Source organism: Vidua chalybeata, chromosome 31, assembly GCF_026979565.1.
Source record: "Vidua chalybeata isolate OUT-0048 chromosome 31, bVidCha1 merged haplotype, whole genome shotgun sequence".
Taxonomy (NCBI): Eukaryota; Metazoa; Chordata; class Aves; order Passeriformes; family Viduidae; genus Vidua; species Vidua chalybeata.
Window position 1 is genome coordinate 847,741 of NC_071560.1, and position 21,218 is coordinate 868,958.

Sequence of the window (21,218 nt, forward strand, 5' to 3'; positions counted from 1 at the left end):
TTTTTAAGCACAAACTGGTGATTTTTGCCCAAAAAAGCATTGTTTTAGGCCTCGGAATTTGCAATTGTTCACATCGTCTTGTCATTTTGCTGTTTCAGAAATCCCTTTTCCCCCCTGAATATTCATTTCAGCCCCAAAACGGCTGCTTTTAACCCCATATTTCATTTTTTTCTTTAACTGTCCTTTTTTACCCTTTTCAGCCCCAGACCCGTCTCTTTGTGTCCGCAGACTGCATTTCTTGCCCCCTAAATGAACATTTCCATTTTCTGCCGCACACCGAAATCTTTGTTCTCCAAAACGCCTCAAATTGGAATTTATAACTCTAAAAAGCATTTTTTTTTTAGCTCTGGGAAGGAGGTTTTGAACCAAAATTGCGATTTTGAGGCCCAAAAACGTTTTTTGTACTGTACAGAAAATACTGGTATTTAAAAGGTCAAATTTGCTGTCAAAAATGGTGGTTTAGCCCCAAATCTGCATTTTTTTCACCCCAAAATTTGCAATTTTTACCTTTAAATATTCTTTCTCCCGCATAATCCATATTCGTGTCACTAAAATCTCAATTTCAATTACAAACCCCCATTTTTCCTCAAAAATTGTAATATTTAACCCTGTGTTTCCCAAGGCTCCAAAATGCAGATTTTTTGCCCAAAATGCTGAATATTCTGAATTAGATCTTTTCAAACTCACTTTCTTTCTCATTGTCCAAAATACCCTTTTTTTACCCCAAATTAACATTTTTTGGAGCTAGTTTTTTCCTACATTCCCTGAAACTGCTCTTTTTTATCCTATTTATCTCAGCAGCCCCAAAATCACTTCATTTTTAGCCTATTTTCGCTCACAACCCTCTAAAATTCATCTTCTCATTTCCAAATTCAGCCTTTTAAAGCCCGTTTTCTCTTCATTTTTTACTTCATATCACTGGTTTCTAATCCTGTTTCCTGTCTCATTTCCAAAATTAATATTTTTAAGCCCTTTTTTCTTCTCGGACCCAAAAATTGTGGGTTTTAAAGTGCATTTCTCCCTCATGCCAAAACTACCATTTTTATTTCAGATCACCATTTTTTACCTCTTTTTTTAAATTTACAATCCAAAAATTACCAGGTTTTAACCCAAATTAATTTTTTAGCCCCATTCTTTCTCCAGAGTCCCAAAATCCCCTTTTTTTCCCGCATTTCTCATCTTTAACTCCAAAATTGCCCTTTTTCACCTCATTTTCCCCTCACGCTGCGTTGTTCCCCCCCGCCCCCACCGGCCCATTTTAACCCCAAACCCCCACATTTGTAGAATTTCACCTTCAACTACAAAACTTGGAGCTGAATTTGGGTATAAAAATCCTGATTTTGGGTCACAGAGAAGCCGATTTTGGGTGCAAAAAACCGATTTTGGAGGTGTTGATTTGAATTTGAACGATTTGCCGCCATTTTCCCGCGTTCCCGCCCTTTTTATGGAGCGGGGCCGAGCTGCCTTGGCCACGCCCCCTCCCTCACAGAGCTCCGCCCACTGCCCGCCCCCACGCCTCCAAAACCCCCCAAAAAATCCTGAAAATCGCCTTTTTCCCCCCCAAAAAGGGTCCTGGAGTGTCTTTGGGTTGTAGCCGCACCCTTTTGGGACCTGACCACAGCCTAAATTTATTTTAAAGGCTCCAAAAATCCCAATTTTTCAACCGAAAAGTGGTCCTGTCTGTGGGGGAAGTCTTGTGGATCCCGTGCCTCACTTGGCTACACTCCCAAATTCATTTAAATCTCTAAATCCTTCAGTTTTTCCCCAAAAACGCTGCCTAGGGGAGATGAGCATGGCCAGGTTTACATCTTGTTCTTTCTATAAGGTATCAAAATCCCCGTTTTTATCCCCAAAATAAATTCTGGGTGTCCCAAAATGGGCGTGGCCTGCCTCCCACACCCCTTTAACCCAGACCATGCCCCCAATTTCCTTTTAAGTCCTAATATTTTTTTCTCAAAATCTAGATATTTTGATGCTCTTCAGCTGCCGTTTCCTGCCATACAGTCCTTGATTCTTACACCAAAATTCCTGATTTTTTTTTTTAGCCCCAAATCCTCATTTTTTTCCACTAAAATGAGGTCACTAAAAGTGGGCATGGTCCAGCTGCCCTCATCCCTCCTTGAGCTCCACCCCTTAACCGCAGTCACACCCACAACCCCCATTTCCTACCCTGAAATCCCCATTTTTATCCCCAGAATCACTGTTTGTTTGTTTGTTTGTTTGTTTGTTTTTTCTCTCTAAAACTCTTTTTTTCTTAAAATTATGTCTGTGGCTCAACTGACCCCACTCCCTCCTTAAGCCCCACCATCTTTGACCCTTGGCCACGCCCCCAACCTCCTTTTACCCCTTCTACAACCCCCATTTCCCACCTTAAAATTCTAAATTTTTTCCTCAAAATTGAGTCTGGGGTGGGCATGGCCCAGCTGACCCCACCCCTCCTCATGCCCCACCCCTTTAACTCCCAAACCCCCATTTCTCATCTCAAAATCCCCATTTTTACCCCTAAGATCCCAATTTTTTCTCCTCCAAATCCTCTTTTTTCCCCCAAATCAGGTCCCAGTTGTCACAAAGTGGGCGTGGCCCAGCTGGTCCTGCCCCTTCAACTCCTGACCACACCCACAACCCACCTTTTCCTCCAAAATCCCCATTTTCTTTCCCAAAACCTCCGGGTTTTTTCCCCAAATCCTCAATGTTTTGCCCCGAACCCTCTCCTGGGCTATCTCTGAGCTGTCCCCAAGCTGTCCACTTGTCCCCACAGTTCTGGGAGGTGATCAGTGACGAACACGGCATCGACCCCACGGGCACCTACCATGGGGACAGCGACCTGCAGCTGGACCGCATCAGTGTCTACTACAACGAGGCCACAGGTGGGGACACGTGGGGACAGCTGGTGGCACTTGGGGACAGCTGCTACAGCCCCTGGAGCTCCTCTGCCCTTCCCCCCCCTCATTGTGTCACTCATTAGTGGTGGGTGGCACTTGGTTGCACTTGTCACAACCCCCAGTGTCACTGTCTTTTGTTTGCCTCCTCTTTCTGATGTCATTTTTTCACTTACAGTGTCATTTTGTCACTCCCACAGGTTTTTTTGTCACCCCCTCATGTCACCTCATCCTCCCCATTTTCACCCTGTCCCCAGTGTCACCCCCCTGATATCACTTTGTCATCACCATGTCACTGTGTCCCCATGGTTCCCCCTCAGTGTCACCTTTGTCTGTCCTGCTGTCACCCCCCAGTGTCACCTTGTCCGTGCCCTGTATCACCTCATCTCCTGTGTTCCTGAGTGCCACCTCCTCCTTTGTCAGGCCAGTGGAGTCACCTTGTCCTGTCACCTCCCAGTGTCACCCCTCAGTGTCATTTGTCCACTGTCACCTTAGAGTGTCCCCCTGTCACCTTCAATCCTGGGGATGCCCTGGTGTCAGCTGTCCATTGCCACCTCCTGTGTCATTCTGTGACCCCCTCCCAGTGTCACCCCCAGTTCTGTGACAACCCTCAGTGTCACTGCATCCTGTTCCCTCCCAGTGTCACCCTGTCCCCTGTGACCTCCAACTTGTCCCCATGGTGTCACTTGTCCCCTGTGACCCCCCCCCACCCTGTCCCCAGTGTCCCCGCCCACCCTGTGTCACCTGTCCATTGTCACCCCTCTGTGTCACTTGTCCCCTAGGACCCCCATCCTGTTCCTGATGTCCCCCCCAGTGCCACCTGTCTGTTGTCACTTTGTCCTCTCCATGTCCCATTTTGGGCTGTTCTGGGGGAGTTTTTGGGGAATTCTGGGTGAATTTGACACTTCTGGGGTTATTGGGGAATTTTGGAGTACACTGGGGCATTTGGGGCTGGTTTGGGATGGATTTGGGAGGATTTGGGGTGATTTGGGATGTTTTAGGTCATTACATTACAGCTGGTTTTGGGGTGAATTGAGACCTTTTGGGGTCAATTTGGGAGGTTTTGGTTGTTTTAGGTTATTAGGGGTGGTTTTGGGGTGGATTTTGGGCCTTTTGGGGGTGCTGTAGGGTTGAGGTTTAGGGGGTCTGGATTGGTTTTAGTTCATTTTGGGGTGTTCTGGGGCAGTTTTGTGTATTTTTGAGAGATTTTGAATATTTTAGGCTTGGTGAGAAGTCGGTTTGAGGTGACTTTAAAAGATTTTGGGATGATTTTAAGCATTTTTGAGTAATTCTGGGTGTTCTGAGGTTGATTTTAGGTGGGTTTGGAGAGACTTTTGGAGGGATTTTTCTGGGTTTTGAGTGGGTTTGGGGTTGATTCCAGGTGATCCGGGGTAATTTTGTGAATGCCCCACCTGGGATGGTTTTGGGGTGATTGTGGATGTTTTAGGGGTGGTTTTGGGGCGATTACAGATATTTATGGGGTAATTCTCTGTCTTTGGGGGTGATTTTGACTTTTTTGGGGTGTCACTCCAGGTATTTTGGGGTGATTTGGGACATTTCTGGTATTTTTGGGGTGATTTTGGTGTTATTTGGGGTAACTTGGGATATTTTGGGAGCTATTTTGGATTTTTCTGGGGCAGTTTTTGGGATTTCTGGGTTAACTCTGCGATTCCAGGTAGTTTTGGGGTAATTTTGGTGGTTTTGAGGTAATTGTGGATGTTTTGGGGGAATTCTGGGCAGTTTTGGGTGTTTCTGGGATAATTCGAGCTGGTTTGGGGGTGATTTGGAACAGTCTTGAGGTAATTCTGGGTGGTTTTGGGAGAATTCTGAATGATTTGGGGGTATATCCAGGGGTTTTGGGGTAATTCCAGGTGTTTATAGGGTGATTTGGGTGTTTTTAGGGTGATTCTGAGTGGTTTTGGGTTAATTCTGGGTGGTTTTGGGGTGACTCTTTTGGTTTTGGGTTGAATTCTCTGGGTTTTGGTCACTCCCCAGGGGGTAAATCGGTGCCCAGGGCCATGCTGGTGGTTTTGGGGTGACTCTGGGTAGTTTTGGGGTGAATTTCCCTGTTTTTGGTCCCTCCCAGGGGGTAAATACGTGCCCAGGGCCATCCTGGTGGACCTGGAGCCCGGCACCATGGACTCGGTGCGCTCTGGCCCCTTCGGGCAGATCTTCCGGCCCGACAACTTCGTCTTCGGTGAGTGACACTCCTAGAACATGCTTGGGGACACCTGGGACATACCTGGAGACATCTGGGGGCACATCTGAGACACCTGGGGGCTCTTGGGGACAGTTGAACACACTTGGGGACACCTGGGACACACCTGGGGGGATACCTGGGGGCACCTTGGGCATGCCTGGGGACACCTGAGGGTGCACCTGGGGATACCTGAGGGGACACCTGGGAGCACATCTGGGGACACAACTGGGAGACTCCTGGGCACACTTGGGGACACCTGGGACACACCTAGGACATCTGGGGGCACACTTGGGGACATTTGGGACGTGCTTGGGGACATCTGGGATGCACCTGGCGACATCTGGGACACACCTGGAGGCTTCTGGGACATTGAGGACATCTGGAGACACCTTCAGGCACACTTGGGGACATCTTGGGTATGCCTGAGGACAGCTGGGATGCACCTGGAGACATTTGGGGGCTCCTGAGGGACATCTGGGGATGGTCGAGACACCTGGGGACTCTCAGCACATGGCAAGGACAGCTGCGGACACCTGGGGCACACCTGGGGACATTTTGGGATGTGCCTGGAGGTCCTGGGGGCATCTTGGGGACACCTGGGGGCTGCTGAGGGACATTAGGGACACCTCTAGGTATTTGGGTAACACTTGGGGACTCTGGAGGGACATCAGGTTCATTTCAGGATGCACTTGGGGACACACAGCAATATTTGGGGCAGCTGGGGACATTCAGGACATGTAGGAACACCCCTGGGACAGCAGGTGGTGGCCTCAATGGATGGCAGGACCCCAAAGCAGAGATCAAGGTCCCCAGGTGTCCCCATGGTGGGGTTGGAGGTCCCAAGAGTGGCATGAAGGTCTCCAAGTGTCCCCAAAGATAAAGGTTGAAGGTCCCCAAAGTGGGATGAAGATCTGCGGGTGTCCCCCCAAGGTTTCAAGGTCCTCAGGTGTCCCCAGGGTAGGGCTGAAGGTCCTAAAGAGGGAGCTGAGGATCCCTAAGTTGTCCCCAGGGTGGAGTTGAGCCATCCCCAAGGGTGGCATGAAGGTCCCCAAGTGTTCTTCCAAGGTAAATTAAGAGATCCGCAGGTGTCCCCAAGGTAGGGATGAAACCCCAAGATCCCCAAAGATGGGTTTGAGAGTCCCCAAGTGTCCCCAAGGTGGAGTTAAGGTCCTTGAGGATCCCCAGGGTGGGGTTGAAGGTCCCCAAGGGTGGGAGGAAGGTCCCAAAGGTGGTGAAGAGTTGCCCAAGGTCATCAGAAATGCTTTGAAGGACCTCAGAAATGGTTTGAGGGCCCCCAAGGTTTTCAGCATTATTCTGAAGATCTCCAGAGGTGATTAAAGGTTTTTCAAGGTTCCCAAAAATATTTTGAGAGTCTTCAAGGACCCCAGCATTGGTTTGAGGGTCTCCAGAGGTGGTTTGATGACCCCAGCCCAACCCCTCCGTGTCTCCCCCAGGCCAAGGGTCACCACAGGAAGGGGCCGAGCTGAGGGGGGGGGGGGGGCGGGCAGGGGTCATCCTCAAAGTTGCCTCAAAGGTCCCCAAAGATGGTTTGAAGATCCCCAAGGCAGCTTGAGCTTTCTCGAGGTGGGAATGGAGGTGCTTATCATCCCCAAAGGTGATTAAAGGGTCCTCAAGGTCAGCAGGGTTGGATTGAGGGTCCCCAAAGATGCTCAAGTCTGGTTCAAAGGTTCTCAAAGGTGATTTTGAGGCTCTCCAAGGTGGTTTTAAGGTTCTTGAAGTTATTAAAGGTGGTTTAAAGGTCTCCAAAGGTGGTGTAAAGGTTCTCAAAAGTGGTTTGAAGACCCCAACCCAACCCTTCCGTCCCTTTTCCAGGCCAAAGCGGTGCCGGCAACAACTGGGCCAAGGGTCACTACACGGAGGGTGCCGAGCTGGTGGACTCGGTGCTGGACGTGGTGCGCAAGGAGGCCGAGAGCTGCGACTGCCTGCAGGGCTTCCAGCTGACCCATTCCCTGGGCGGCGGCACCGGCTCGGGCATGGGCACGCTGCTCATCTCCAAGATCCGCGAGGAGTACCCCGACCGCATCATGAACACCTTCAGCGTGGTGCCGTCCCCCAAGGTGTCGGACACGGTGGTGGAGCCCTACAATGCCACGCTGTCCGTGCACCAGCTGGTGGAGAACACGGACGAGACCTACTGCATCGACAACGAGGCGCTCTACGACATCTGCTTCCGCACCCTCAAGCTGACCACACCCACCTACGGCGACCTCAACCACCTGGTGTCGGCCACCATGAGCGGCGTCACCACCTGCCTGCGCTTCCCCGGCCAGCTCAATGCCGACCTGCGCAAGCTGGCCGTCAACATGGTGCCCTTCCCACGGCTGCACTTCTTCATGCCTGGCTTCGCGCCGCTGACCTCGCGGGGCAGCCAGCAGTACCGCGCCCTCACCGTGCCTGAGCTCACCCAGCAGGTCTTCGACGCCAAGAACATGATGGCCGCCTGCGACCCGCGGCACGGCCGCTACCTGACGGTGGCCGCCGTTTTCCGTGGGCGCATGTCCATGAAGGAGGTGGACGAGCAGATGCTGAACGTGCAGAACAAGAACAGCTCCTACTTCGTGGAGTGGATCCCCAACAACGTGAAGACAGCCGTGTGCGACATCCCACCGCGCGGCCTCAAGATGGCCGTCACCTTCATTGGCAACAGCACGGCCATCCAGGAGCTCTTCAAGCGCATCTCGGAGCAGTTCACGGCCATGTTCCGGCGCAAGGCCTTCCTGCACTGGTACACGGGTGAGGGCATGGACGAGATGGAGTTCACTGAGGCCGAGAGCAACATGAACGACCTCGTGTCCGAGTACCAGCAGTACCAGGACGCCACGGCCGAGGAGGAGGAGGATTTCGGCGAGGAGGCCGAAGAGGAGGCCTGAGGGGTTTCTCTGGAGGTCGTGGTCCTCGGCAGTGTTGCTCCTCCCCTTCCCGGTGTGTTGTCCCAGAGAGGCGTCAACCAGTGGGCGGCGCCTTTGGTGTCATCATCATTGTCCTTCATCATCGTCAGTGTTGGCCCTGGTCATCGGCGGCAGCAGAGTCCCCACCCGACCTTCAGCGTTGTCCTCAAGGTCCTCAACCTTCATCATCGTCATCCTGGAAGAGTCCCCAGCCTTCAGCATTGTACTCAGAGTCCCCAGGCTTCACCATCTTTGAAGAGTTTCCAACCTTCATCATCATCAGTGAGTCCTTGGCCTTTGTCATCCTTGCAGAGTGTCCAATCTTGATCATGGTCAGACCTTCCAACTTCTGTCATCTTCATCCTTGAAGAGTTCCCAATTTTCATCAGCATTGAAGAGTTACCAACCTTCATCATCATCTTTGAAGAGCCCCCAGCCTTCAGCGTTGCCCTCACAGTCCCCGACCTTCATCATGGTCATTCTTGAAGAGTGCAGTCTTCATCATCGTTGAAGTCTCCAATCCTGATCAACCTCCATGATCGTTGAAGGAACCCCAAGGTTCATCATTGTCAAGGAGTCTCCAGCCTTCATCATCCTCCTCGCAGAGCCTCCAGGAGCTCCTGGTCTTCATCGTGGTCCTTGAAAAACCCTTGACCTTCATCGTCTTCATCATGGAAGAGCCTCCAAGAGTTTTTTGACCTTAAGTCTCATCATGGAAGAGTTGCTGACCATCATCATCATCGTCACCTCTGCCCCTCCCCCGCTGCCACCGCGGCCTCCTGTCCCCTCCTCCCCCACTCTGACTCCATTTTCTCCATATTTTGTAACTTTTCCCAAATTCTGTTCATTTTTCCCATTTTTTTTGTTTTTTTCCCCCCCTTTTTTATTACTTTCCATGTTTTTGTCATTTTTTCCCTTTTTCAGTTTATTTTGCTCCTTTTTCCCTGTTTCAGTCTCTCTGAATTTTCACCCATTTTTCCTCATTTTTGGTTAGTTTCCCCTATTTTTAGTTTTTTTTTTTCCAATTTTTGCTCTTTTATTTCCCATTTTTGGTTGCTCTCAGCCCAATTCCATTCCTTTTTTCCAACTTTTGGGTCCTTTCTCCCAGTTTTTGGTTGATTTTTCCCTATTTTTGCTCGGTCATTATTTTAACCATTTTTCCTCCTTTTGGCTTCATATTCACAATTTTAATGAATTTTTTAACAATTTTTTGTTCATTTTTCCCCATTTCTGTCCATTTTTCCCGATTCCGTCGCCGTTCCCAGTGTCCGGTCGCTCTCTCCCATTTTTGGATGTTTTTTGTTTTTTTTCCCGTTTCTTTCGTTTTTCATATTGAAAAGTCGCCCCCGGGTCCGGAATAAACTCGGGATGGAAAAGCCACCATGGGTGTCACCTGTGTCACCTCTGGGTCACCTGAGGGTCCCCAGTGTCACCTGCTGCGTCCTGGGGTCACTTTAAGGCCACCTGAGGGGGTCCCTGTGTTCCCTCCTGAGAGTCCCCAGTGTCACCTGGGCATCACTTTGGGGTCACCTGAGGGGTTCCAGTGTCACTTCAGGGTCACCTGGAGGTCCCCATGTCTATCTTGGGAGTCCCTGTGTCACTTGAAGGGTCTCGCTGTCACCTGGGGTGTCCTTGTGTCCCCAGCTGAAGGTCTCCAATTGTTACCTCTGTGACCTGGAGGTCCCAATGTCCCCTGGAAGGGGTCTCAGGTCACCTTGGAGGTCCCCATGTCCCCCCCAAGGGTCCCCAATGTCACCTGTGTCCCTCTTTAGGGTCCCCGTTGTCACCTGGGGTTACTCTGAGGGGTCCCTGATGTCACCTGGGGCATCTATGTCCCCTTCGGTGCCCCCCCCCCCCCCCCCAATGTCCCCAGGGCGTCCCCGTGTCCCTTTGGGGTCCCCAGTTGCCCCTCAGTGGCCCCAGTAGTGACAGCACAGGAATGTCACTGGCTGGGGACACCTTTGGGACAAGGTGGCACTTACAGGGTATGGGGACACTGGGGTGGTGGCACACTGGGGACACATTTGGGACATGATGAAAGGGAAGATGGTGGCACTTGGGGGACACTTTGGGGACACAGTGGTACCTTGGGGACACTGCGGGGGTGGTTGCATATAAAGGACACAGGGACACTGCTGTGGTGGCACCTTGGGGACACTATTGACATGGTAACACTGGGGGTAGTGGCACTTTGGGGAGACTGAGAGTGGTGACACTTAGGACACACTTTATTGACATGGCACTGCAGTGGTGGCACTTTGGGGACAAGGTGGCACCTTGGGGACACTTAGAACATGGTGACATTTGGGGGTGTCACTTGTGGGACATTTCAGGGACATGATGGCATTTGGGCATGGCACTTTAGGGACAAAGTGACACCAGAGGGTGGTGACACTTCAGGACACTTTGGGAACAAGGTGGCAACTCAGGGACAGGGACACTTCGGGGACATGATGACATTGGGGGTGGCACTTTGGGGACACGGGGGGCACACGCCGCATCAGTGGCACTTTGGGGACATGCAAGGCATGGTGGCACTTAGGGGACAAAGGGATTTTGGGGCCGGTGGCACCTTAGGGGCCTCAGGAGACACTGGTGGCACTTCAGGGACGGGAGGTGGTGGCACTTGGGTGGCACTTTGGGGACACAGCAGGGTCCCAGTGGCTCTGGGGGGGTGGTGGCACTTTGGGACACTTTGGGGACACTTTGGTGTCACTGGGGGGTGGCACTCAGGGACACTCTGGGGGCATTTGGGGACACTTTGGGGACATTCGGGGATGTTTCAGTGGCTCTGGCGCCACCCTCGGGCTCCGTTGGGGTCACCTGAGGGGACAAAGCGGGGACGGGGGACCTGGAGGTGTCACCTCCCCTGAGGGGACCCCAAATGTCCCCAGAATCCTCAAAGTTCAGCCCAAATCTCACGTGGGACGCCCAAACCCATCCAGGGCCCCCCAAAATCCCCCAAATTCACCCCAAAATCCATCTGGGACCCCCAAACCTCACCTGGGACCCCAAAATCCTCCCCGGATTCCCCAGACTCACCTGGGACCTCCAAAATCCATCGAGGACCCCCAGAAATCCCTCCAGGACCCCCCAGATCCTCCAAATTCAGTCTAAAATCCATCTGGGACCCCCAACATTCACCCCAGGTCTCATCTGTGACCCCCAAAACTCCATCTGGGACTCCCTAAAACCATCCAGGATCCCCCAAAATCACCCAAAATTCCATCTGGGACCCCCCAAAATTCTTCTGGGATTCTCCAGACTCACCTGGGACTCCCCAAACCCCATCCAGGACCACCCAAAATCCCCCAAATTCACCCCAAAATCATCTCAAAATTCACCTGGGGTGCTCCAAACTCCACCTGGGACCCCCAAAATTCACCCCCAAGCCCCCTGAATCCCCCAAGCCCACCTGGGAGCCCCAACCCCCCCCGGGACCCCAAATCCCCCTGAATTCCCCCAAAGTTCACCTGGGAACCAAAAATCCACTCAATTCCCCCCAAATCCCTCCTGGGACCGCCCAAAATCCTCCAAATTCACCCCAAAATACACCTGTGATTCCCCCAAATCCCCCCTGGGACCCTGCAAATTCCCCCCAGTTCACCTGGGACTACCAAATTCCCCCCAAACCTCCCCCCCCGGGACCCCCCCCAAATCCCCCAAACTCCCCCCAGCTCACCTGGGAGCCCCTGGCCAGCGCCCCCACGGCCCCCGGCAGCCGCGTGACCAAGTCCAGGATTTCCGAGGGGATTTTGGCCACCCCGACGGCCCCGGAGCCGCCCACGAGCGTCACCCGGCGCATCCCCAGCAGCGGCTGCGCCACCGCCTCGGCCACCTGTCCCCAAACGGGATCCCAAATCAGCCCCAAACCGGGGATCCCAAAATCAGGGATCCCCAAATCAGCCCCCAAGCAGGGATCCCCAAATCATCCCCAAACCGGGGAGCTCCAAATCAGCCCCAAGTCAAGGATCCCAAAATCAGGGATCCCCAAATCAGCCCCCAAGCAGGGATCCCCAAATCATCCCCAAACCGGGGAGCTCCAAATCAGCCCCAAGTCAAGGATCCCAAAATCAGGGATCCCCAAATCAGCCCCAAATTAGGGATCCCAAAATCACCCCCAAATCAGGGATCTCCAAAATCTGGGATCCCCAAATCAGCCCCCAAGCAGGGATCCCCAAATCAGCCCCAAACCAGGGAGCCCCAAATCAGGGATCCCAAAATCAGCCCTAAATCAGCCCTAAGTCAAGTATTCAAAAATCAGGGATCCCCAAATCAAGGATCCCAAAATCAGGGATCTCCAAATCAGCCCGCAACCGGGGATCCCCAAATCAGCCCAAATTCAGCCCCAAAATCAGCCCCACATCAGGGATCCCCAAATCAGCCCCAAAATCAGGAATCCCAAAGTCAGGGATCCCCAAATCAGCCCCAAATTCGGGATCCCAAAGTCAGCCCCAGGCTGGGGATTCCCAAATCAGCCCCAAATCAGCTGCACATCAGGGATCCCAAAATCAGCCCCGATCCAGGATCCCTAAAATATCCCCAGGTGTCCCCAGAACATCTTCAAAGTGTCCCCAAATGTTCCCAGAATATGCACAAAGTGTCTCCAAGTGTCCCCAAAACATCCCCAAATTGTCCCCAAAATATCCCCAAAGTGTCCCCAAATGTCTGCAAAACATTCCGGAAATATCCCCAAATGTCCCCAAAACATCCTCAGAGTGTCCCCAGTGTTCCCAAGTGTCCCCAAAACACCCCCAAAGTGTTCCCAAGTGTCTGCAAAGTGTCACCAAACAGTCCCCAGGTGTCCCCACCTGGGGCAGCCTCTGCAGCACCAGATCCACCACGGCCGCGTCCTGGAACTGCCCGAAGGCCTCGGCCTTGGCTGCGGCCGCCGCGGCCTCGGCGCGGGCACGAGAGGCCACGGCCGCGGCACGGGCAGCACCCGTCACCTGTGGGGACACGAAATGGGATGGGAACACCAGAATGGGATTGGGGACATCGGAAATGGGATTGGGAACATTGGAAACAAGAGTGGGGACATGAAATGGGGACAGAACCCCAAAAACGGGATCAGGAACCCAAAAATGGGGACAGAGCCCCAGGAATGGGATCGGGACCTGAAACAGGATCAGGGACCCAACACGGGATCGGGAACACAAAATGGGATCAAGAACCCAAAATGGGATTGGGGACACTGACGCAGGACTGGGGACCCAAAACAGGATGGGGGGACCCGAAATGGGACTGGGGATATCAGAAATGGGAGCAGGGACCCAGGAACAGGACAGGGGACCCTAAACGGGATCAAGGACACCAACACAGGATCAGGAACCTGAAATGGGACTGGGGACCCAAAACGGGATCAGGAACCCAGGAACAGAATCAAGGACACCGACACAGGATCAGGGACCCAAAACAGGATCGGGGACCCAAAACAGGATGGAGGACCCAGGAACAGGATTGGGGACATTGGACATGGGATTGGGGACATCAACATGGAATCAGGGACATTGGAAACGGGGTTGGGGACCCAAAATGGGATCAGGGACATGAAATGGGATTCGGAACCCCAAAACAAGATAGGGGCCCTGGAAAGTGGGGGCAGGACCCCTGAAGATGGGATTGAGAAACCTAAAAAAGGGATTGGGAACCCCAAAACAGGATCCGGACCCCCTGAAATTCTGGGAGAGCCAAAAATCCCCCAGAGAACCCAAAAATTCCCAGATTTGGACCCCCAAAATCTCTCAGGACCCCCCAAACCCCTCGGGACTCACCTTGAGGGTCTCGGCCTCAGCCTCTGCCTGCAGCAGCACCTGCATCCTGTAGGGGGCACCAAGTCAGGGGGCGGGGCTGCTCTTAAAGGGGCAATGCCACTCTTAAAGGGGCAGTGCTGAAAAATGTGTGGGCCCATCAGGGTAGGAGTATGGTTTATTTGAAGGGGGCGCAGCTTCTCTTAGAAGGGGCAACTGTGTGTCTTAAAAGGGCAATGGCAGCACCCAGGTGGGGCAATGTGTCTCTTAAAGGGGTCATGGTTAGAAAACAGACTGGTGGGGCCCACCAAGGTATGATGGGGGCTGACTGGGAGGCGTGGCTTCTCGCTCAAGGGGTGTGTCTTCCCTTAAAAGGGCCACAGCTTTACCCAAAGTTGTGGGACCCACCATAGTGAGAGTGTGGCTCTCCTCAAGGGGTGGGGCTTATCTTTAAAGGGGCAATGGCTTCACACAAACTTGCGTGACCCGCCACAGTGAAAGTGTGGCTTCCCCTTAAAGCAGCATCACCTGTCTTAAAGGGGCAACAGCTCTCCCCAGACTGGTGGAACCAACCAAAACTCCGCCACAGCTGCCTGGGAGAGGGTGTGGCTCTTTCTTAAAGGGGCAATGGCTTCATCTTTAGGGAGGGACCCACCAGGAATAGGACTCACTGTAACAGGTAGGGCTTCTCTTAAAGGAGCCATGGCTCTACCCAAACAGATGGGACCCACCATGGTTGGTTATGGCTTTTCCTTAAAAGACAACACTTCTCTTAAAGGAGCCATGGCTCTACCCAAACTGGTGGTACCTCCCAAAAACAGGATCACGACTCACTGGGAGGGGGCATGGTTTTGTCTTAACAGTGCAGCACTTCCCTTAAAGGGACAACAGCTTTACCTTTACAGGTGGGACCCACTAAAAGGGGTAACATCTGCCTTAAAAGGGCAATGCCCCTACCAAAATGGTGAGATCCACCAAGGTGAGGGTGTGGCTTCTCCTTGAAAGGGCAACACTTCCCTTAAAAGGGCAGTGGGTGAGACCCTCCAAACTGCTACTGGGCCTGACTGGGTGAGGGCGTGGTTCCTTCTTAAAGGGGCAATGGCTTCAACTTTACTGGTGGGGTCCACCAGGTGTGTGACTCCCTTTATGGGGCACGGCTTCTTTTAAAGGAGCAACGACTCCACTCAAACTGGTGGGACCCACCACAGTGAGGGTATTGCTTCTTAAAAGGACAACACTTCTCTTAAAAGGGCAATGCGTGGGGCACCCCCAAAACACCACTACACCCAAGCATAGGAGGGCATGGTTCATCCCCGGAGGGGTGTGGCCTCCCTTAAAGGGGCGGTGTCTCACCGCTGTGCCTCAGCCAGCCGCTCCAGCCGGTAGCGCTCGGCCTCGGCTGGTTTGCGCACGGTGGCCTCGAGCTCCTGGCGGCGCCGCCCAACCTCCTGCTCCTGCAGCTGCACCCGCTGTGCCCGCTCCACCAGCGCCACCTCCCCGCGCTGCGCCGCGATGGCCTGCTGGGACCGGGCCGCCTGCAGGGGACACGGGGACAGGGGACACAGGGACAGGTCACAAATCCATCAGGGGAGTGACACAGGGACAAGTGACAACATGCAGAGGCCCAGGTGTTTCTAGGGGGAGCTCAGGTGGCCTGAAGGGGTCCCAGGTGACCCAAGAGACCCGAATTTGGGAGGAAACCCCAGGATTTGGAGGTTCCAGGTGTTCTGGAGGGGTCCCAGGTTCTCCAGGTGAGCTCCCAGGTCCCATTCCAGCCTCCCCAGGTGTGTTTATTACCTCTCCCAGGTGTGTTTGTTACCTGTCCCAGGTGTGTTACCTGACTAGGTGTGACCTCACCTGCAGCTGGAATGCCAGCTCAGCCGTGGCCCTGCGGGCACTGACGGCTCCATCACACTCAGCCTGGGCCACCTGGAAGTCACGCTGGGCTCGTGCCGTGGCCTCCTCGCTCAGCAGCTGTGCCGACACCTGCTCCTGCCGCGCCCGCGCCTCCTGCAGGGACAGCGGCACTGGCAGGGACTGGAATGGACTGGGAGAGACAGAGATGGAACTGGGAAGGACTGGGGAATGGGGTACTGGGAGCACTGGGTGCACTTGGGGTGTTGGGGCAGTTTGGGGGATGGGAGTACTGCGAGTACTGGGAGAGACTGGGAGGAACTGGAATGGAACTAAAAGGGCACTGGGAGCACTGTGAGGGACTGGGGTACTGAGCGTACGGGGAGGGGCTGGACAAGGACTGGGAGGTGCTGGAGTAGGATTAGTGGGGTACTGGGAGAGTACTGGGGCACTGGGAGGGACTGGGAGGGCACTGGGGAAGGGGGTACTGGGGCTGTTGGGGGTACTGGGAGCACTGGGATGAACTGGTGGCCACAGGGAGAGCACTGGAAAGCACTGGGAATATTGGGGGGATGACCCAGCTTCCCCCAGGTGTCCCCAAGTGTTCCCAATATCCCCAGTGTTCCCAGGTATGTCCCCAGGCATGTTGCCAATGTCCCCAGGTGTGTCCCCCGGTGTCCCCAGTGTCACTCACGCGGATCCCAGCGTCGCGTTTGGCCTCGGCCTCTCCCACACGGGCGTCGCGCTGCACCTGCGCCGTGCGGCCCTTGCCGAGGGAGCGCAGGTAATCCTGCACAGGGACACCTGTGTCACACCTGTGTCACACCCATATCACCTCCTTGTCACACCTACGTCACCCCTGTGTCACCTGTGTCATGCCCATATCACCTCTCTGTCACAGCTGTGTCATCCCCGTGTCACCCCCACACCTGCACCATGTGGCCCTTCCTAAGGGAGCACAGATAATCCTGCACAGGGACACCTGTGTCACCTCCCTGTCACACCTGTGTCACACCTCTGTCACCCCATCCCCCCCAGACAAATCCCAGGTGTGTCTTAGGCCCTCCCACCTCTCCCAGCTGTGCCCAGGTGTGTCCCAAATGTTGCCATCTTGTCCCTGGGCGTCTCCAACTGTGTCCCAGGGGTGTCCTGAGTGTGTCTCGGTTGTGCCCCAAGTGTGCCCAGCTGTGCCCAGGTGCTCCCAGCAATAGCTCAGGAGTCTCCCAGGTGTATCTCCAGGTGTCCCCAGCCATGCCCAGGTGTCCCCAGGTGTGCCCAGGTGTGCCAGGTGTGTCACCTGCTCATCGTGCACGTCCTTGAGGGTGTAGCTGACCACGGAGATGCCCATGTTCACCAGGTCGGACGAGGCCACACGGAAAACCTGATCCGAGAACTTCTGCCGGTCCTTGTAGATCTCCTGGGCGGGGCCGGGGTGGGGCTTAGTGGGGCGGGGCTCAAATAGGGGTGGGGCTTAGCTGGGCAGGGCCTGAGAATACAGTTTAAATTGGGCAGGGCTCAGCAAAGTGGGGCTGAGTGGGGCAGGGCTTAGAGGGGTGGGCTCAAGTGGGTGGGGCTTAGTGGGGCTGAAAGGGGCGGGGTTTAGTAGGACAGAGCCCAAAGGGGTGGGAATCCAGTTAGGTGGGGCTTAGCAGTGCAGGGCTCGAGGGAGAAGGGCTCAGTAAGGTAAGGCTCAAGTTGGGTGAGGATTAGTAGGGTGTGGCCCAGAGGGGTGGGGTTTAGCAGGGTGGGGCTCAAATGGGGCAGGTCTAAGCAGCTTGGGGCTCAAATTGGGTGGGGCTTAGTGGGGCGGAGATCAAAGGGGCAGGGACAAAATAAGGTGGGCGTAACAAAGAAAGGGCACAGGACTGGTGGGCGTGGCTTATCCAGGGGGCGGTGCTTGAGGTAATGAGTGGTGCCAGATGGGCGAGGCTTTGTCCTGGGGGTGTGGCTTTTATCTCAGGGGCGGTGCTTGGTCCTGTGGGTGTGGCTTAAACACAGTGGGGTGTGGTGGCTTCAGGTGGGATGTAGCTTGAGCCAAGTGGGTGTGGCTTTGGGAAAATGCATGGAGCCAGGTGATTATGGCTTTGCTTGGGGGGTGTGGCTTCTACAGAGGTGTGGAGCTAGGTGGGCGTGGTTTGAGCCAGTGGGTGTGGCTAGGTACAAATGGGCATGGCTTGAATGAAGGGGTGGAGCCAGGTGGGCATGGCTTAGGTTTGGGGGTGTGGCTTGAGGCTTTGCGGCCTGGAATGAGCCAAAGGGGCGTGGCTTGACCAAGGGGTGGGACCAGGTGGGCATGGCTTGACCCAAGGGTTGAGTGGGGGAAATGGCTCCACTTAGGGGGCATGGCTTGACTCAAAACAGGCGTGTCTTGAACCAGGAGGTGGTGCTAGGTGGGTGTGGCTTTAGTAAGGGGTGGGGCCATGGGTGTGGTTTGTACTGGGTGGAGCCGGGTGGGCATGGCCTAAACTAAGGGGTGGGGTCAGATTAAGGCAGGGGCGTGGCTTGACCTGGGGCTGTGACTTAAGTTATGGGGTGGAGTCTGGTGGGTGTGGCTTTGAGATGGGGTGGGGCTTACACTGGGATAGGGCCTAGAAGGGAGGCGAGGCTTAGGGCAGGGGTGGGGCAGTTGCAGGTGTGGCTTTAGAGGGGGTGGAGCCAGGGAAGGAGGATCTTGTGCTGGTGGGCGGGGCTTTAACAAAAGAATGGCATCTTCTGGATATGGCTTCACCAGTGGGTGTGGCCTCCTCCAGGGGTGGGCTTTTCAAGGTGTGGAGCTTATGGGTCAAATGGGGGAGAGGTCTCTTAAAGGGCCAGATACTACCCCAAAAAGAAATGGTCACTTGTCCCTGAGGGGGTGTGTCCATCCAGGTGGGCATGGCCACCTCAGGGGCGTGGCTTCTGAGATCTGGGATTTCTTAAAAGAGCCGCATCTTATCCCAAGTGGGGAGCATGCGGTTGGCTCCCAAGTGGGTAGGGCTGTCCTGGGATGGGCGTGGCTTCCCCAAATGGGCGTGGCTCCCCCCAGCCCCACCTCCACGGTCATGTGGGCCATGATGGCACGTTGGTGGCCCTCCAGTGTCTCCAGGGCGATCTGGCCGATCTCACTCTCTGACTTGCCCAGGAACATCTGGCAGGCGGCCGCCAGCATCTCCTTGTTCTGTCCCTGGATCTTCACCTGAGGGGGGGCTGGGATCACCTGGTGACCCCCCAGCCACCCCTGGCACCCCCCAAAATCGGCACGACCCCTTTAAGGTGCAGATGTGGCATTGCCCTTTTAAGAGGCTGGTTGCTTGACAGGGTGGGGACCACCAGGGCAGTGCCATTTTAAGGGGTCTCGTCCTCTTGGAGGGGGTTTAGAGGTCCCCACCACCCCCAGCCCATTTTTGGGGGGGGGGTCTTATCCCTCTTAAAAGAGTCCCCACCAACAAAACCCCCTTTTAAGGCAGGTCAAGACGCCCCAGTGGGATTTTGGTGTCCCCACCACCCCAAGACCCTTTAAGGATTGGACCTTGACTCTTTTAAGGAGGATTTAAGGTGGCTGCCCCATCACAAACCCTTTTAGTTTTTTAAGGGTTTTTAAGGGTGTTTAAAGAGTTTGTAAGGTTTTTAATGTGTTCTTAAAGGGTTTTTAAGAGTTTTTTAAGGGTTTTTCCCCTCTTAAGGATTTTTTTGGTCTCCACCAGTCCAAGCCCCTTTTTAAGAAGCATTCCCCCTCCCATCCCAGCAGTTTAGGGATCTCCAAAACTTCGAGCTCCTTTCAAGGGATTCCCCACTTCTAAATGTCCTTTTTAGGAGCGCTCTTACCCCTTTAAATGTTTCCGGTGGGGCCCCACCACTCCAAACCCTCTTTAAAGGGCTCCTCCCCTGCCCCGACTCCCTGCTTTGTTTTGCACGTCCTGCTACCATTGCCACTTTAAGAATGCTCTTAGGTGGGCCCCACCACAACCTTCATTAAAAGGGCAACACCACCCTGGTTGGTTTGGGCAGGGGAGCCCCGGGGGGGATTTGGGGGCCCAGGAGATGATTTCGGGGTCCTGGAGCATTTTTGGGGGTTCCAAGGAGATTTCTGGGGTTCAGTGTGGGTTTTGGGGTCCCGAGGGGTTTTTGAGGGTACCTGTGTAGGATATTTGGAGTTCCAGGGGGGATTATGGGGGTCCTGGGGGAATTCTGGGGGTCCTGAGAGGAATTTTTGGGGTTCTCAAAGTGATTTTGGGGGTTCTGAATGGATTTTTGGGGGTTCCGAATGGGGTGTTTGAGGTCCCAGTGGGCTGTTGGGGTCCAGGGAGGGTTGGGGGTTCCGAGGGACATTTTGGGGATCCCAGTGGGGATTTTGGGGGGTCCTGAGTGTATTTTTGGGGGTTCTGCTGGGGGATTTTTGTGGGTCCAGGAGGGGATTTTTGGAGTTCCGATAGGAGATTTTCTAGGGGTTTTTGGGTGTCCAGGAAGGGATTTATGGGGATTCTGAGGAGGGACTTTTGGGAGCCAAGGGAGGGATTTTTGGCAGTCCAAGAAGGGATTTTTGGAGGATTTTTAGGCGATTTTTGGCGGTTCTGATGGGAGATTTTTGGGAATCCGGGAGAGGATTTTTGGGACTATTTTTGGGGTGGTTTTGGGGTATTTTTGGTGGTACTTTGGGGGGGGTTTTGGGGCGTTCCGGGGTTACCTGGGCAATGCCGGTGACGGAGATGGGCACCCCGTGGCGGGTGTAAACCTTCTCACTGCGCACGGGCAGCGTCAGCGTGTTCAGCGAGATCCTGGGGGGGCCGGGGGGGGTCACCCCAAATCTCAGGGGATCCCCCCTGAACCCCCAAAAAAACCCCCTGGCCCCTCCTCACCGCTGGATCTGCTGCAGGCAGGGGATCACCAACACCCGGCCCCCGGCCACCATCACCGGGGGGCTGCGGCAGAAACCTGGGGGGCACCGAGAGCTGAGGGGGACCCCAAAACCCCGGGGAGGAACTAGGGACACCCCCAAGAATCACGGGGAGGGGTTTGGGGGAGACCTCCAGGGTTTTTTGGCGGGGGGAACAGGGGGGAAAATTTGGGGAGGGGTCCCCAGGAGTCCCGTGCAGGGGGGAATGGATGGGGGGACCCTCGCGGAGGGGTTTGGGAGGTCCCTGAAGAGGTTTGGGGGGGTTGGGAGGGGTCCAAGGTGTCCCAGGGTGGGTTTGGGGGTCCTGGAGGACTTCCCAGGACTTTTGGGGGGGGTTCCCTGTAGGGTTTTGGGGGGATTTTGGGGCTTTCCGGGAGTTTTGGGGGATTCTGGGGATTCCTTGGAAACTTTGGGGGATTTGAGGGGTTCCCAGGAAATTTTGAGGGGGAGGATCCTGGGGGATCCCGGGAGGGTTTTGGAGGGAATTCGGGGGATTCCCGGGAGTTTTAGGGAGGATTCTGGGGGTTTCCGGGAGTTTTGGGGGATTTTGGGCGTTCCCGGGAGTTTTTGGGGGTCCCCAGGAGCCCCCGGGCCCCCCGAACTCACCCGACACCACCATTGCCTCGTTGGGGCCGCAGGTGAAGAACATCTTGGCAGGGGAGAGCCGGGGATCGATGGGGATCGATGGGGATCGATCGGGGCCGATCGGGATCGATCGCGATCCGCGACCGCCGCCCCGATCCCGGCAGCCCC

At 54.6% G+C, this 21,218-nt stretch overlaps 2 protein-coding genes across 5 annotated transcripts in view; one reads left to right on the forward strand and one right to left on the reverse strand.

Annotated features, from left to right (window-relative positions):
- LOC128801730 (tubulin beta chain) overlaps positions 1-9,368 on the forward strand; it is a 22,543-nt gene extending 13,175 nt beyond the window's left edge. For both annotated transcript variants that reach the window (XM_053967811.1, XM_053967812.1), the window contains exons 3-5: positions 2,759-2,867; positions 4,966-5,076; positions 6,913-9,368. In XM_053967811.1, the coding sequence (XP_053823786.1) occupies positions 2,759-2,867; positions 4,966-5,076; positions 6,913-7,970 (1,278 nt within the window). In that variant the 3' untranslated portion in view covers positions 7,971-9,368. The remainder of the gene's footprint in view (positions 1-2,758; positions 2,868-4,965; positions 5,077-6,912) is intronic.
- Positions 5,342-21,213, reverse strand: FLOT1 (flotillin 1). 3 transcript variants are annotated; one of them, XM_053967827.1, is made up of 13 exons: positions 21,072-21,213; positions 20,428-20,503; positions 20,256-20,346; positions 18,624-18,767; positions 16,890-17,009; positions 16,287-16,382; positions 15,596-15,748; positions 15,092-15,273; positions 13,763-13,808; positions 12,800-12,937; positions 11,671-11,826; positions 10,726-10,811; positions 5,342-5,572 (listed from the first exon to the last, which is right to left on the reverse strand). In XM_053967827.1, the coding sequence occupies exons 1-13, from the start codon at positions 21,112-21,114 to the stop codon at positions 5,347-5,349; spliced, it is 1,557 nt and encodes a 518-aa protein (XP_053823802.1). In that variant the 5' UTR covers positions 21,115-21,213; the 3' UTR covers positions 5,342-5,346. The 3 variants fall into 3 exon arrangements, with proteins under 3 accessions (XP_053823802.1, XP_053823800.1, XP_053823801.1); XM_053967825.1 differs by lacking the exon at positions 5,342-5,572 and having other exon boundaries at positions 10,199-10,811; XM_053967826.1 differs by lacking the exons at positions 5,342-5,572; positions 18,624-18,767 and having other exon boundaries at positions 10,199-10,811.
- Between the last annotated feature and the right edge of the window lie 5 nt (positions 21,214-21,218).